The sequence below is a fragment of the Hemicordylus capensis genome, chromosome 4 (assembly GCF_027244095.1).
Source record: "Hemicordylus capensis ecotype Gifberg chromosome 4, rHemCap1.1.pri, whole genome shotgun sequence".
NCBI lineage: Eukaryota > Metazoa > Chordata > Lepidosauria > Squamata > Cordylidae > Hemicordylus > Hemicordylus capensis.
The window spans coordinates 912,393-928,468 of record NC_069660.1 but is presented as its reverse complement, the minus strand read 5'-3'; the positions used below and the strand labels follow the sequence as shown (position 1 = coordinate 928,468).

At 52.9% G+C, this 16,076-nt stretch overlaps 2 protein-coding genes and 1 long non-coding RNA gene across 5 annotated transcripts in view; 2 read left to right on the top strand and 1 right to left on the bottom strand.

Annotated features, from left to right (window-relative positions):
* The window catches only part of ZNF335 (zinc finger protein 335), a 17,142-nt gene extending 14,844 nt beyond the window's left edge, over window positions 1–2,298 (bottom strand). For 2 of the 3 annotated variants that reach the window (XM_053246273.1, XM_053246275.1), the window contains exon 1: window positions 2,159–2,298. The gene's annotated coding sequence lies outside the window, so the exon portion shown is untranslated. Of the gene's footprint in view, window positions 1–526; window positions 1,954–2,158 lie in introns of those variants that run through there. The other variant, XM_053246274.1, reaches the window with a different exon arrangement.
* Window positions 820–16,076, top strand: LOC128322171 (uncharacterized). Its single transcript, XM_053242951.1, has 5 exons — window positions 820–849; window positions 1,440–1,838; window positions 2,020–2,363; window positions 4,521–4,602; window positions 15,595–16,076. Exons 1-5 carry the CDS (start codon window positions 820–822, stop codon window positions 15,748–15,750), a joined length of 1,011 nt encoding a protein of 336 aa, XP_053098926.1. The 3' UTR covers window positions 15,751–16,076.
* Window positions 7,970–12,110, top strand: LOC128323343 (uncharacterized). The gene is made up of 2 exons (XR_008306217.1): window positions 7,970–11,375; window positions 11,539–12,110. It is a non-coding gene; the product is annotated as an uncharacterized LOC128323343 (long non-coding RNA).

Sequence of the window (16,076 nt, the reverse complement as noted above, 5' to 3'; positions counted from 1 at the left end):
CAAGAGCTGCATCCCAACCTGCCAGTTCCTGGCCCAAACAGGGAATCAAGCAACATGTACTTATATGGCTTATATGTTCTTATATGGCTTGAAGAGGAGTTTGGATCACTTCATGGAGGAGGAGAGGTCTATCAACGGCTACTAGTCGGAGAGCTATGGGCCACCTCCAGCCTCAGAGGCAAGATGCCTCCGAGTACCAGTTGCAGGGGAGTAACAGCAGGAGAGAGGGCCTGCCCTCAACTCCTGCCTGTGGCTTCCAGCGGCATCTGGTGGGCCACTGTGCGAAACAGGATGCTGGACTAGATGGGCCTGATCCAGCAGCAAGGCTGTTCTTATGTTATGTTTTTATGTATTGTCTGCCTGGGCCATGGAGCAAGACAGCTAACCACATGGGTCGGTGGTCACTCTGTCACCCTGCAGAGTACTAGGTAGCCATTGCACCTCTATTCCGCTCTCTGAGCAGGGCTGGAAAAATTCAATTCCTAGCAACCGCTTTGCATTGTTAGGTGCTCAGATTACCACATACCTGGGACTTCTGCATCCGACCAGTAGTTTGACTGCTAACCTCTTTACACCTGGAGGACAACTTCCCTGGGACCCCAGAGTTTTGATTGGAGCCTGGACAAAAGCCACATCTAGATCTCAAAGATGTTGAACTTCTCTGCTTGTACCTCCCAAAACCAGGAAAGCCAGTGGGTTTCCCAAACAATCTCTTGCAGACCTCAGTTTTAAAAATGAGGCTTGGCAGCCACACCTTGGCAGTGCCTGTTTGCAGCAGCATGCCCTTAAGTGTTAGTGAGCACAGGAAAATTATCCTGCATGGGCATAAACCCCAGCAAAGAATCTGCAGTACAGGGGGTTTCCTTCCCTAGACAGATAGAGCATATACTGTGCAAGACTGAGTGATATACTGTACGGCTGGGAAGTCTGAATTCATGTCCAGCCTGAACCTGTACTACATAACTAGATTCTGCAGCCAATTACATTGAATAAAACTCTCACAAGGTCTTTTGTCCCAAGTGATTTTATATAAGCTGTCTTCCCTGTAAAGAGAAAGAAGGGGTGGGGGAAGCTTGGCGTAAGTGGTGTTCCAATCTGGAGGACCACAGGAGCAGCTTGTCCTAATGAGCTGGGTGTGCCTGGTGGAGAGGGGAGGGGAGGCAGCACAGTTGCCTCTGCTTCCCAGAGCTCTGTTTACTTCTCTATCGCTCCACATGCTGCTTGCAGGCTGGCCATTCATCAGGCAGAGCTGTGTTTACTGCACAGCTCTACTCAACGAATGGCCAGCCTGCAGGCAGCACAGGGCAGGAGAGGAACAACCAAGCTGCTGGGAAGAAGAGGCAGCTGCACCCCCTTTGGTGCCCCTCTCCGTCAGTTTTTGCAATGGATTCTACTGCTGACCACTTGATTGCTCTCTGAACGTTGGCTGTTTTGCACAGGTTTTACAGAACCACCGCGGCCATAAATCCACGAGGCAACGGGTGGCCTCCCCTTCTGTGAGACCGGCTCGCAGCACAAGGCCACTTGGGGAGAAAGCTCCTTGGCCCCTGACAGGCACAGCTGAGCTCTCTGTGCGCGAGAGCCTGCTGGGGGGAGAGGACGCCGCCGCCGCCGCCGCCGCCGCGTCTGGCTCGTGGTCCAGAGAGCTCAGGATGGCCGGCGCTGACTGGCAGCAGCGGCGGGGGGCCCCGGCAGAGAAGGGTCGCTGGCCCTTCGGCCTGCCGGGCGAGGCCTCTCCCTTCCCCGAGCAGCGCAGCGCGCAGGAAGGAGCCCCTGCCTGGGAGGACCCAGCTCTGGAGAGGCGGGAGGGAGAGAGGGAGGGCGCTGGGGCCCGCCAGGCAGGCAGGCCGGCCGGAGCAGCCGCAGGATGGAGGGATTCTCCCACCATGCACCGGGGCGAGGGCCCATCGCTCGCTCATTGGCACCGCCCAGCGCCGCGCGCCCCCCTCCATTGGGCCTGCCAGGCCGGCGCGGCGCGCGCCTCTCTCCCTCCCTCCCTCCCGCGGGGCCCTGTCCAAGGCGGGCTGCCCTTGGCGCTGCCTGAGCCCTCGCCGCCATCTTGCCCAGGGTCCCGTCACGGTGAGCGAGCCGGCTCAGCCCGAGAGCCGAGGGAGCGGAGCGGGAGAGAGAGTCTCAGGCACCGCTGGTGCCTCCTCACCGCAAGCGGGTCCCCCGGCGACCGTCTCTAGCTCTGCCACCTGCCGTTCCGTCCGGTCCGGCACCCGCGAGGTCGCCATCGCCGCTTCCCTCAGCCGGCGCAGGGATTCTCTGGCCGGACCCCGCAGCTACCGTCATCGGTTCTGCCGGGACTTCTTCTTCCGAGGGGCGCTTCAGCGGGAAAGCGGGAGTCGGCGGCGGCGGAGGTGCGCTTTCTTTGGAGCAGACCCACCCCGTCGCCGTCTGCGTGGCGCAGCGCTGGTGGATTCTGCGGGGAGACCACGCGACCCCAGGGACTACTTTTTATTCGCACGTCCGCGGAGTGCTCATGACGTTACGTGGAGCTCTATTTTTGATCACGTGTTTGTTGCGGGATCACGTGCAGCAGGCGGAAGAGGGCTGCCCCCTTTCCTCGGCGCCTGGGCTCCGGGGGGTGCTCTCCCCTTGCTCCCCGCGCAGCCTGTCACGGGGCCCGGCCCAGCCCGGGGTCTCCCGCGGCCAAGCAGGCCGCCCCCGACCTCGCCTGGCCTGAGGGGCTGCAGGCCGCCTTCCTCCCAGCCTGAGCCCCTCAGCAGGGCGCCCACCAGGCTCTCCGCCTCCCCGCGCTGTCCTCTGGGGGGGAAGGTGGCTCCCTGCCCTGCCGGGTTAAGCTGCCTTCGCCGCCCCTCTCTGTTCGGAAGCGAATTGCGGGGGGGGGGGGGGGAGAAGAGGTGGGGGGAGGCGACACTCCACACAAATGGGGGGGGTGTCTCGGAGTGAAAGGCTGGGGAGAGGCGACCTGGTGCTACAGACATCTGAGGTGGGGGGGAGAGGAAGGAAGCCCCCCTTTTCCTCCTTCCTCTCTTTGCCCCTCAGCCACTCCCCCCCCCCCGCCAGCTGAGGGAAGAAAGGGGGTGGAAGAGAAGCTTTGTGGAGAGGAGGGCGATGGGGAAGAAGACTCTTGTCTTCTCCATGCTGGGTGAGGATGGAGGAGCTGCCGCGGCTCCAGAGCCTGGGCTGGCAAGGCACTGAAGGGCTCCCCGGCGGGGCTGGGAGGGAGGGAGGGCGCCCTCCATGCTTGCCGTGTGTCTCTGGCGGCGGCAGGCGCCTATCTGCTTTGGGCAGGCACTTCGCTCAGGACACCAGAGGGGACCAGTTGCTGTTGTTGCCCGTGCCCCAGCCCCAGCCCCAGCCCGTGTTCCCTCTGCTTGCGGCCGGCCAGGTTGTTTTTGCGTGCTTGGCATGCCTCTCCCCAGGCTGCACAAGGCACTGAGAGAAGGGGTGTTCTGGAGGGAACTGCACCGCTGCTCTGGTTTTGCTGGCTGCCTGGATGAGCTGCTCCCAGCACCCCCCTGGACTGGGAGCGTGGGGGTGACAGGTGGCTTGCCTGGCTGGAGGAGCAAGAGGAGAACCCCGAGGTGTGCTTCACGAGGCCTCCTGCTTTGTTCTTCACAGAGCCTCAGGCAGCCCATTGAGAGCAACCCTTATGGAAGCTCAGGAGTCTCCGGAGTCCAGTGGAGAGTCTGAGGGAGCCGAAGGCATGCAGCCTGTGTTTTGATTCCTCTGGGTCAGGGCCTGCCAGTTCTGTGCACTAAGAACAGCCCTGCTGGATCAGGCCCTAGGAGGCCCATCTAGTCCAGCATCCTGTTTCACACAATGGACCACCAGATGGAAGCCTACAGGCTGGAAGCCTACAGGCAGGGGTTGAGGGCATGTCCTCTCTCTTGCTGTTACTTCCCTGCAACTGGTACTCAGAGGTATCCTGCCTTTGAGGCTGGAGGTGGCCTATAGCCCCCTGACTAGCAGCCATTGATAGACCTCTCTTCCATGAAGTTATCCAGAGCTATCCATGTTGTTGGTGGTCACCACATCTCGTGGCAGAGAATTCCACAAGTGGATTATGCATTGTGTGAAAAAATACTTCTGTTTGCTGGTCCTAAATTTTCTGGCAATCAATTTCATGGGATGACCCCTGGTTCTAGTGTTATAGGAGAGGGAGAAGAATTTCTCTCTCTCCACTTTCTCCACACCATGCATGATTTGATAGACCTATATCATGTCTCCCCGCAGTCATCTTTTTTCTAAACTAAAAAGCCCCAGGTGTTGTAGCCTTGCCTCATAAGAAAGGTGATCCAGGCCCCTGATCATCTTGGTTGCCCTCTTCTGTACCTTTTCCAATTCTACAATGTCCTTATTTATTTATTTAGTGCATTTTTATACTGCCTTAACCCAAGGTCTCAGGGTAGTTTTAGATGTGGTGATTAGAATTGTACAAAATACTCCAGGTTTGGCTGCACTGCAGTTTTGTATAAGGGCATTATAATATTAGCCATTTTATTTTCAATCCCTAATGATCCCTGGCATGGAATTGGACTTTTTTACAGCTGCTGCACATTTAGTCGACTTGGTACTGGCGGCCATCTGCCCAGAGAAGCCCAGCCACCCCAGGGCTTGAAGGTGAAACGGGTAGGTTTGCCACCTCTTAAAATTTGCTACCATTTTTCCAAGCCAACAACTTGCCTGGTTTGTTTGCAGATTCATATGACTTTTGCTTGCATATTTTAAGTTCCGTTCAACTTCATTTAATACTAACATAGAAAGTTGTTGCTGAAGCATTTTAATGGCTTGAGTAATCTTCTTATCCTTGGCCCATAGTAGTTCTCTTTCTTTTTTGGAAATCGCCATCAATAATGCCTCTTTTTTTCAATCTTCTTTGTTTTTTAAAATATGCATTTTGTTGTATAAAAAACCTCTCATAACTGCTTTTCCTGTGTCCCAAACTATTTTGTTATCCATTCCTTGGTTTAAATTCAATTCAAAATAGTCCTTTAACTTCCTTTTAGCTTTCTCCACAACTTCTGGTTTTTTCAGCAAGTATTCATTCAGTCTCCAACGAAAGGAAACTGTTCCTTTCTTCTTCCATGTAAAACAAATTGCATTATGATCTGAGAAGGTTCTGGGCAAGATGTCCATTCTTTTTATACATGGCGTAATAGATTTAGATGTCCAGACCACATCTATCCTTGAGTGAGATTTATATCTTTCAGAGAAGTAAGTATATTCCTTTGCATTTGAATTTTTGATTCTCCACAAGTCATAAAGATCCATATGATCACCCAAATCAAAAAAAGCTTGAGGAAGCTTGCCTTGTAGGTTCCTTTCAGGTATATCAGATTTTCTATCCAAGGATGTAGAAACAACTCCATTAAAATATCCCACTATAATCAAGTTAACATTCGATAACTCAGCCATCTTCTGTTCTAAATAATTATAGAATTCTACTTTCTTTTCATTGGGTGCATAAATAACAGAAGTAATAAATCAAAATAACAGAAGTAATGAAAATAACAGAAGTTATTTTTTAGTTAGAAGAAATAACAGAAGTAATAAATCAAAGTAAGGCTAATAAGGTGCCAGGACCTGATGGCCCATCAGCTTCATATTACAAATTATTTAAGGATCGAATACTACAGCCTTTGCAGTGGATGATGAATGATATTTTGCAAAGAGGGATTATGCTCTTGGAAGTATGCCAATATTGCAGTAATTCCAAAACCGGATCAAGATTTAACGCAAGTCAAGAATTATAGACGAATCTCACTCTTAAACAATGACTATAAACTTTTTGCCGCCATTTTGGCAAGGAGAATGAAGGCTATACTAAGACTTTTTATTCATGAAGATCAAGCAGGTTTTTTGCCAAAGCGGCAATTAAGACATAATGTGAGAACAGTTTTGGAGTACTACGAAAAACACAATGATAAACAGATAGCCATGATTTTTCTGAATGCAGAGAAAGCTTTTGACAATGTCTCCTGGCAGTTCATGTGGAGATTACTCGATGCAATGGGAGTTGGTAATAATTTCATTAGGGCTATTAAGACAATTTATTTGGAGCAATATGCTAAAATTATTGTAAATGGGGAATTATCAGACAATTGCAAAATACAGAAAGGAACTAGACAAGGATGTCCACTTTCCCCATTACTTTTTATATTAGTACTGGAAGTGCTCTGTAGAAATATTAGAGAAGATGTTCAATTACAAGACCCAAAAATTGGGAAACAAGAGTACAAACTAAGAGCCTTTGTGGATGATGTAGTGTTTTTTTAAGAAAATCCATTAGAGAAGATTGGAAGACTCTTGGAAAAAATACAACAATTTGGCCAACTAGCTGGGTTTTATATAAATAAGATTAAAACAAAGGTGTTGACAAAAAATATGGATCAGAGATCTAAGGACAGACTTTTTGAAACAAGTGTCTCCAACTCCCAACCCCCTCAGACGCTCCAGAAGTACACTGAGGGAAATAAGTATTTGATCCCCTGCTGATTTTGTCCGTTTGCCCTCTGACACAGAAATGACCAGGCTATAATTGGAATGGTAGGTTTATTGTAGCTGTGAGAGACAGAATAACAACAAACAAACCCTCAAAAGCCCAGTGCCCAAAAGTCAGCGATGGATTTGCATTGTAGTGAGGGAAATAGGTATTCGATCCCTTCACAAAAGATGTCTTAGTACTTGGTGGCAAAACCCTTGTTGGCAATCACAGAGGTCAGACGTTTCTTGTAGTTGGCCACCAGGTTTGCACACAACCCAGGAGGGATGTTGTCCCACTCCTCTTTGCAGATCCTCTCCAAGTCAGAAAGGTTTCGAGGCTGATGTTTGGCAACCCGAACCTTCAGCTCCCTCCACAGATTTTCTATGGGATTAAGGTCTGGAGACTGGCTGGGCCACTCCAGGACCTTCATGTGCTTCTTCTTGAGCCACTCCTTTGTTGCCTTGGCTGTGTGTTTTGGGTCATTGTCATGCTGGAATACCCATCCATGACCCATTCTCAATGCCCTGGCTGAGGGAAGGAGGTGCTCACCCAAGATCTGACGGTACATGGTCCTGTCCATCGTCCCTTCGATGCGGTGAAGGTGTCCTGTCCCCTTAGCAGAAAAAGACCCCCAAAGCATAATGTGTCCACCTCCATGTTTGACGGTGGGGATGGTGTTCTTGGGCTCATAGGCAGCATTCCTCCTCCTCCACACATGGCGAGTTGAGTTATGCCAAAGAGTTCGATTTTGGTCTCATCTGACCACAACACTTTCGCCCAGTTCTCCTCTGGATCATTCAGATGTGCATTGGCAAACTGCAGACGGGCCTGTACTTGTGCTGCCTTGAGCAGGGGGACCTTGCGGGCACTGCAAGATTTCAGTCCTTCACGGCATAGTGTGTTACCAATTGTTTTCTTGGTGACTGTGGTTCTAGCTGCCCTGAGATTATTGACAAGTTCCCCCCGTGTAGTTCTGGGCTGCTTTGTCACCGTTCTCATGATCATTGCAACTCCACGAGGTGAGATCTTGCATGGAGCCCCAGACCGAGGGAGATTGACAGTTATTTTGTGTTTCTTCCATTTGCGAGTTATCATGCCAACTGTAGTCACCTTCTCACCAAGCTGCTTGGCGATAGTCTTGTAGCCCAGTCCAGCCTTGTGCAGGTCTACAACCTTGTCCCTGACATCCTTCGACAGCTCTTTGGTCTTGGGCATGGTGGTGAGTTTGGAAGCTGAGTGATTGCTTGCTTCTATGGACAGGTGTCTTTTATACAGGTACTGTAACAAGCTGGGATTAGGAGCACTCCCTTACAGAGGGTGTTCCTCATCTCAGCTCGTTACCTGCATATAGTGAAAAGACACCTGGGAGCCTGAAATCTTGCTGGTTGATAGGGGATCGAATACTTATTTCCCTCACTACAATGCAAATCCATCGCTGACTTTTGGGCACTGGGCTTTTGAGGGTTTGTTTGTTGTTGTTCTGTCTCTCACAGCTACAATAAACCTACCATTCCAATTATAGCCTGGTCATTTCTGTGTCAGAGGGCAAACGGACAAAATCAGCAGGGGATCAAATACTTATTTCCCTTACTGTATACTATGGTCGATAGTATCAAAAACCGCCGAGAGGTCCAAAAGGACCAACAGAGTCACACTTCCTCTGTCAATTGCCAATTGGAGATTGGAGAGATGGTTCCGCTTGAAACCCTGATTCTGGGTCAGGGTTTTGTACGTAGCAGAGCAGCTCCCTCGCTGCGATCTATTGAAAGTCAGCCCTCGACACAGGTTAGTTTTACCCTACTGATGATGTGTTGTTGCAATAGTAATCTTGCTCAGTACGAGAGGAACATACTGTATCAATTGGAGAGATGGTTCCGCTTTCCTCAGCTTGCCTCCCCCTCCAGGGAGGCAGCGCTGCCTGCAATCTACCACGCTGAGGTTTGCTTTCATGGCCCCGTTGAGTCGTCGGCAATTTGGTTTCAGCCTCTGCTAAACAACTTAGTATTGACACCTCCGTGGCCAGATGCCAGCCTGTCTGGGCCATGAGCCGCCGGGATGGTGTCTGGGCCAAGTGGACTAGCAGAGTGGCAGCAGCTGATTGCCTTGAGCTAGCAGGTGCCTTGCTGCTGTTCTTGCAAAGGGGTCCAGGGGCCCTTTGTAGCCAGCCTTGCCCCAGGCAGCAGCTGGAGCCTGGCTTCCTTCCCTGTGTTTTCTTGGGGGTTGAAAGCAGGGGCAGGCAGGACATTTCCCAGGAATGGCTGCAAATCCTTTACATTGAGGTCAGCCTACCAGATGACAGGGACCTCCTCATAGATCGCCCATAGAAGCCTCTCTTTTACATCAGTGATGTGCTGAATTTATTTTATTTTTAAAAATAATAGCACACCTAATCAAAGAGTGCTTCCCCAAGGTGGTCTCCGATGCTATTTAAAACAGCATCATGAGACAACCACCACCATTGTAGACTGAATAAAACAGCCTTGCATGTTATCAGCAGAAAAATCACCTTGGAATGCCTCCTAAGCCTGAGTAAGCAGAGACACCTTGAGTCGGCAACAGAAAGTCAGTTGGGATGGAGACTGGTGGTGGGCGCTCCACGACGGGGCAAGCACTGAGAAAGCCCTTGTGCAGCTATTTGCATGTGACCTCCCCCCCCCCCGGTCAAATTTTAGATTGTTAGATTGGGGCATGAACCTGATTTTTTGCTGTTGCACTTTAAAGTTAACACTCATGGTCCTGTGTCAACAACCACCTCGCTCTCCCTCCCCCCCCCCGTTCCTGAGTTAACAGATCTTGTTTCCTCGTCTGATTTACACAATGGCGGCCTCACGACCCCTCTCTTCGCAGGCCCCTGCCCACTATCTATCCCCCACCCTCTTTATCCCTCCTCTACAATCAAGAACATCCTTCGACTGGTAACAGTTGCATTCCAAGTGACCTTAACCATCACAGGCTCCTCCCCCCCCCCATATGCAGATGTCCCCCTATATGCAGATCTCCACTGCCCAATCACCATGATGTTTCTGCTCACAAACTCTCATGAGAGCTGCAACACGTGATTAGCCACGGGTACACCTTAAAGAATTCTATAGATAGGATGAAATACACCTACCATTTATTGCTTTCTAAACTTGAATGCACAGAATCATTTATTAAAGTTGTCCACAAAGGTTGCAGGCCCCCATGCAGCTGTGGAACGGGTATGTGGGTCAAAGAGCAGATGACCACCAGGGGGCATCATTGAAGCTTCCATGGCTTCATCAGTGGCAGTAGCAGCTTCCTGGAGGGATTTCCATCTTGAGCTAAGCTTAAGGGCACCTGCTCCTTGGGCTGGAAGGAGACCTGAGGACAGGTGTGGTCCACAGAAGAGGATCTTCCTGGGTCCAGAACCTCAGTGTCCTGCTGGAACAGACCTGTCTTCTGCTTCCGCCTGTGGCCTGTGGGGGAGCAGGTGCAACCAGAGCACAAAGGCAGTTGCTCTCCCTTGATGCTTGCCCCCAGCCAGTTGTATCCAGAACTAGACTGCCTCTTTACATGGAGGTTCTATTTAGCTAACATGACTAATACAGCTGTTGAAAGACCTGTGCTTCTAGAACTGGGCTTGGTTGTGCAGAAAGCTCTCTGCAGAAGCAAGGTTTCTCAGCTTGGATGTACGTGCCTGCCCTCATGGGGCTGGATGGCCAAGGCTGTGGCTTCCACCTGCTGTCTTCTCTGCCATACGTTGTCGATAGGCTCCCAGCATGTGAGTGGGCGACAAAGTGGCAGATGCGCTTCAATGTTGGCCAGTGTCAGTTGATGCACATTGGGACGAAAAACCTCAAATTCACATATATGCTGAGGGGATCTGAGCTGTTGGTGACTGACCAGGAGAGGGATCTTGGGGTGGTGGTGGACAGCCTATTGAAAGTGTCGACTCAGTGTGAGGCAGCTGTGAAAAAGGCCAATTCCATGCTAGGGATCATTAGGAAGGGGATTGAAAATAAAACAGCTAACATTATAATGCCTTTGTACAAAACTATGGTGCGGCCACACCTGGAGTACTGCGTACAATTCTGGCCATCACATCTAAAAAAGGACATTGTAGAACTGGAGAAGGTGCAGAAGAGGGCAACCAAGATGATCAGGGGCCTAGAGCACCTTTCTTATGAGGCAAGGCTACAACACCTGGTGCTTTTTAGTTTAGAAAAAAGACGATGACTGTGGGGAGACATGATCGAGGTCTATAAAATCATGCATGGTGTGGAGAAAGTGGGGAGAGAGAAATTCTTCTCCCTCTCCCATCACACTAGAACCAGGGGTCATCCCATGAAATTGATTGCTGGGAAATCTAGGACCAGCAAACAGAAGTATTTTTTCACACAACGCATAATCAACTTGTGGAATTCTCTGCCACAAGATGTGGTGACAGCCAACAACCTGGATGGCTTGAAGAGGGGTTTGGATAGCTTCATGGAGGAGAGGTCTATCAACGGCTACTAGTCGGAGGGCTGTAGGCCATCTCCAGCCTCGGGGGCGGGATGCCTCTGGGTACCAGTTGCGGGGGAGTAACAGCAGGAGAGAGGGCATGCCCTCAACTCCTGCCTGTGGCTTCCAGCAGCATCTGGTGGGTCACTGTGAAACGGGATGTTGGACTAGATGGGCCTTGGGCCTGATTCACCAGGGCTGTTCTTATGGGTGAGGGCATGCGCGCTCTCCTGCTGTTGCTCCCCTGCAACTGGTACTCGGAGGCATCCTGCCTCTGAGGCTGGAGGGGGCCAGTGTTCTATCTATTTTTTTTTTTTCATCTGTGTGCAGAATGAATTTTGTTCTGGGTGGCAGGATCAAGGCAGTGTGTCCACACCATGTGCATTCAGAATGGGGCCTTCCTGATTCCACTTGAGCCAGATCTAAAATTAACTGTGCAGACATCAAAAAACATGTGAGTGCATACACACTCCTTAGAGGGAACACTGGAGGTGGCCTAGAGCCACCAGACTAGTAGCCATTGATAGACCTCCATGACTTTGTCTAAACTCCTTTTAAAGCCACCCAAGCTTTTTGGCTCTGTGTGAAAAAGTACTTCTACCCTTGACTCTGTCCAGATTCACATACACATGGAACCGAAGGAGGACTTACATACACTGGTGATGCCTTGCAGCTCGCGACTAACTCAGATGGACACTTATCTCCTTATGGCTGTCTTGACCTGCATGTATGTATGTATGTAACCTCCCCCTTTGGGAACGTGATCTATAACATATCTGCATGCTAAATGAACCATGCCAGCACAGCGGCTGACCACGCCAGGAACGCCTGCTGACAACACCCCTGGAGGACTCCCTGGACCTGGAGAAGACCCTCTGCCGTCAAGGAGCCTTGCCCAGAGGCTGCAATGGGCAGAAGAAGACTGGCACGGCCCTGCTGGCCACATGCAAGGTGAGGCTGGGATCTGTCCCTCCCTTGGACCTTTTGGACATTCCTCTCACTGAACTCTTTTAACCGGACTCTACCCAAACCCGTAGGAACCCGCGTACATTGCTATATTCTCTCTACCATTGCAACCACACATTTGAAAGTACGCGGTCGTGTTTTATCGGGAAATTCTATTCACTGTTGCTTTTGTAAACCATATGTTAAACCTTCTCTAATAAAAGTCAGTCTTCTGTGGGCCCTACATTTCCTGGCCTTCACTTTAATGGGATGATTGCTGGTTCTAGTGTTGTGAGAGAAGGAGAAGAATTCCTCTCTGTCCACTCTTACTCCATGCTTAATTGTACACACCTCTACCATGTCTCCCCGAAGTCTCTGCTTTTCCAAGTAAAAAGCCCCTGATTCTGTAGCCTTGGCTAATCCCATCGACTGTCTTGGAGATTCAGACGGGCTGAATCACCTGGAATCCTTGCATCGGTGATTTAGGTTTTGATTTAATCACTGGCAATCAGGGAGAGGGGAAATCTGGTTGATGCCAGAGAGAAAGATTGCTCTGGCCAGGAAATAGTTCTCATGATTACATTTAATTGAGCGAAGATATCTGATCATATGCATACCAGCTGTAGCTGCTGTTGCAGCTGATTTCCTTTGGGGTCTTCCCAGGTCACTGATCTTGCAGCAAAGACCTTCTCAGCCCTTGACCCCAAGCAAGGAGAGGGGAGCAGACGCCAACCTCCTCTCACCTCCCATTTCAACATATGCCTTTTCCTCGGTGGTCTCTGCTAGTGCCAGGCTGGACCGAAAAGTCCCACCTGGTTCTGCCTGGTGGGGGGGGCGCTCGAGTATAGTTTGGGCTGGGGAAAGGGGGCTCTTCCTCACCATGTGAAAGACTCGCCTTTATCTTACCACCAGTTCCCTTGGAATGTAGCGGATGATGTTCCTGTATTGTCGGAATTGTGATTTGTTTTGAGAAAGAGTGGGTTTCCCACCTCTTTCCTCTCTTCACTCCTGATTTTTTAATTTATTATTTTACTTTATTTATTTTATAGCCATTTTATTTATTTGTTTATTTATTTATATCGGTGTAAACCACTTGGGGAGCCTTTGTCGAAAAGCGGTCCATAAACATTGTGTTTGCATCCCACCCCGCCCCGCGCTTAACATTTGAGCTTCCTTCCAGATCTCCTGGATTGAGTCCCGGCTTGGGAGCAGGGTGGGGGCCGCAGAGGTTCCCCTGGCAGGAGGGCTCTCCGGGGACCCAGCCTCCCTGCCCCACTCCTTCCAGGCGGCCGAAGGGCCGGCCATGGGGGCTGCAGCCCTCACGCTGCCCTTCTCAGGCCCGGGCTGGGCTCTGCCTTCTGCTCTGGCTGCCTGTGAATCCGAGCAGCAGCCTCCTTTCCAGGAGCCTGGGGAGGGATACTGGCTGCCTGCCTGCGCCCAGCAGCCGCTGCCACCGCTCTGCTCTGTCGACAGGGCTTGCTCATTTCCACCTGGGCGGTTGCATCAGCAGCAGCAGCAGCCGCCCTCTGGTGAGAAGCGGTTGAGCAAGGCGCCAGCTCTGCCTCTTCCCGCTTGCTTCACGGCCTGCCCGGCCCCTTCCTCCACCTCGGCCTGCTTGGCTCTCCTCTCCGGGAATGGCGGCCTCCTTCCCTCCCTGCTCAGCCAGCCAGGGAGGCTGGGGCCAGCAAGCTCTTGGGGACACTTTCCCTGGGGTGTGTGTGTGTGTGTGTGTGTGTGTGAGTGAAGCTTGCTGCCCCCCAGTGACAGCCAGGCAGGCATTCTGGCTGGAGTGTCAGGCTAGGACTGGGGAGACAGGGCCAACCCCCCCGCCCCCCGCCATGGTGCTCGCTGGGTGTCCTTGGGCCACTCACTCTGCATTGCATCTACCTCACAGGGTTGTTGTGAAGATAACAAGGGAAGACCAGGTGGCCACCCTGAGCAGGGGCGCAGCCAGGCTGGCGTGGGCCCTGGGACAAAAAGTGGAGCTGGCCCCGGCCCCTGCTTTCTCAGAAAGGTGGGAGGGAGGGAGCAAGAAGCCAGCTGCCTCCCTCTGAGGCCCAGGGAGATCTGCCCCCCCCCGGTGCAATGGCAACTGTGCCCCTGACCTCCTGGGAGAAGGAAAAGGGGGCTCTTAACAAATAGGACCTGCATCGGTGACTCCCTCTGTCCTAGAGGTTGGTTGCCCTCTTTCCTAAAGGGCTCCGGTGGAGCTGCAGGATCTGGACACCAAATGCACAGAAGCAGGACAGAGAGCCCTGGAGCCTCTCCTGCCCCACGACCGCCCCCCTTGCCCCCCCCCCCCTCAGGACAGTCCCCACCCCCACTTGGACGCTGGCCTCTGCAGGGCACAAGCCCTGTCCCAGGGGGTGTTGTGTGAGCCACGGGGGGGGGGGGGGCTCCTGTGTGGCCTTGATCCTCTTCAGTGGGGCTTCTGCAGGAGGAGGACGTCGGAGGGGCCGGGCTGTGCCCAGGGGGATCCTGCCGCAGGCCCAGAGGATGCTGAGAGGCTGTGGCAGGCATGAGCCCCTCGCCTGGACTAGGGGGCTTCCCCCCCCCGAGTTGGTCTGGGTCTATGGCAGGATGGGGCTGTTGGGCTTGGTGCCCCAGAGGGACTGTGTTCTCAGGGGCTGATGTGGCCCTCCTGGCAAGCACAGCAGCTGCCTGGCCCGAGAGGGAGGCCAGAGGAGCCCCCCCCAGACGAGGGTCCTCCTGTCACCTTTTGGCATTGACACACCACAAGGCACCCTTCACCTTTCACCCCCCTTGACCCCTGGAGGAGAGACGTGGTTTCCCTGGAGTCTCCTTGGTGGCCTCTCGCAGCCCCAGTGTGAGGTTTCTGGCTCCCCGCCCGCCCGGGGGCTGCTGATTCATCACTCCGGTTAGTAGCTTACGAGGGGAAAAACAAGTCAGGACAAGCAGGCTGGGCTGGAGCCAGCCGGGCACTGCAAGGTCACCAGGCCAGGCAGGAGGCTCTGCTGGGCCCCTGGCAGTTGGCCCCTGACCCCCCCAGCCCCCCCTGGCTCTGAGCCCTTGGGCAAGAGACTGGCCCCACTTCCCAGCAGCTTCCCGACCTCTGGAGGAAGCCCCCCCCGCCATCAGTGCCACCTGGGGTGGGCTGGGGCGCCAACTATGCCCATTCCCGGGCCGGGCAGACCCTGGCTCTGCTCCCCCCTGCCCTTGCTGCCTCTCGGCTGGACCACTGCAAGGCGCTCTTGTGGGGCTGCCCCAGGGACATAGTTGGAGTGGGCCCTGGGAGAGACAGTGAAGGTGGGCCCCAAGGAGAAAGCGCCAAGAGCAAGCCGCCCCTCCAGCATGAGGCCCCTCTCCCTCCCTCCGGGGTCCAGGGACATCTCCTCCTGCCCCTGGCAGAAATGTCAGAAATGGGACAGGATGCAGCCACTGGGGGGGCCGGCAGGTTCATGGCCCGGCCCCACCCATGTTGCAGCAGCGGCACGGCTGGCTAGTTTGTTGCCGGGCATGATCCGAGATGCAGGTAACTCCCTTGAAAGCATCTGCTCTGAGGGGAGCTCCCTCCCACCCAGAGGAGGTCTGGCACCCTCCTGCTGGCATTTAGGAGGAAACGGGAGATCTGGCCACGTCCTTGCTCAGGCGGGGTTGTGATGCCGGAAGGGATGCTGCTCCCCACAGCTACCGCCCCACTGCACCTCCTTGCTCCTGTTGGGACCTGCACCCACACTCCCCGCCCCGCCCCGCCCCCTTCTCCACAGTTGCCGGATTTGTCTGAAGAAGATCTCCTGGAGAGAAGGTCCAGCTGCCACTTCGCCCTACTCATGGGGGAAACCTCTCTGCAAGTTCAGCACACACCTCACCGAGGAGGAGGGCCGGGGCCCTTGACTACCTCAGCACAGAGGAGGCGGGGCTGAGAGGGAGGACCTCACAGAGGACGCTGTAGCCAAGCAGAGCATCCGCGGGTCGAGCAGCACCTGAGCAGGCATGATCCCCACAAGCTTTTGGAACTTCGAGACAGGCAGCCCTTCGCCGCAACAGGCTTTTCTCTCCTGCGCGCCCCATGATTGTTTTTGAGATGATCTATTTTCAAGTGAGCTTTTGGGGCTGAACTTTTATGCTGCTTTTTATTTATGTATTTATAGATAGTTATTTTGTTTGCAGTGATTTGTATACTGCCTCAAATCTACAGAGAAGAGCAGGATAAACATCTTGTCAATTAAAAATGAAATAAGTTACGATC

What these genes read in the sequence shown, in the direction of transcription:
- LOC128322171 (XM_053242951.1), top strand. Translation starts at nt 820, where the DNA reads ATGGGCATAAACCCCAGCAAAGAATCTGCA. An exon ending in GGGAGTCGGCGGCGGCGGAG is followed by an intron (nt 2,364 to 4,520) that starts GTGCGCTTTCTT and finishes ACTTTTTTACAG; the next exon opens with CTGCTGCACATTTAGTCGAC. An exon ending in AGGGCTTGAAGGTGAAACGG is followed by an intron (nt 4,603 to 15,594) that starts GTAGGTTTGCCA and finishes CCTTCTCCACAG; the next exon opens with TTGCCGGATTTGTCTGAAGA.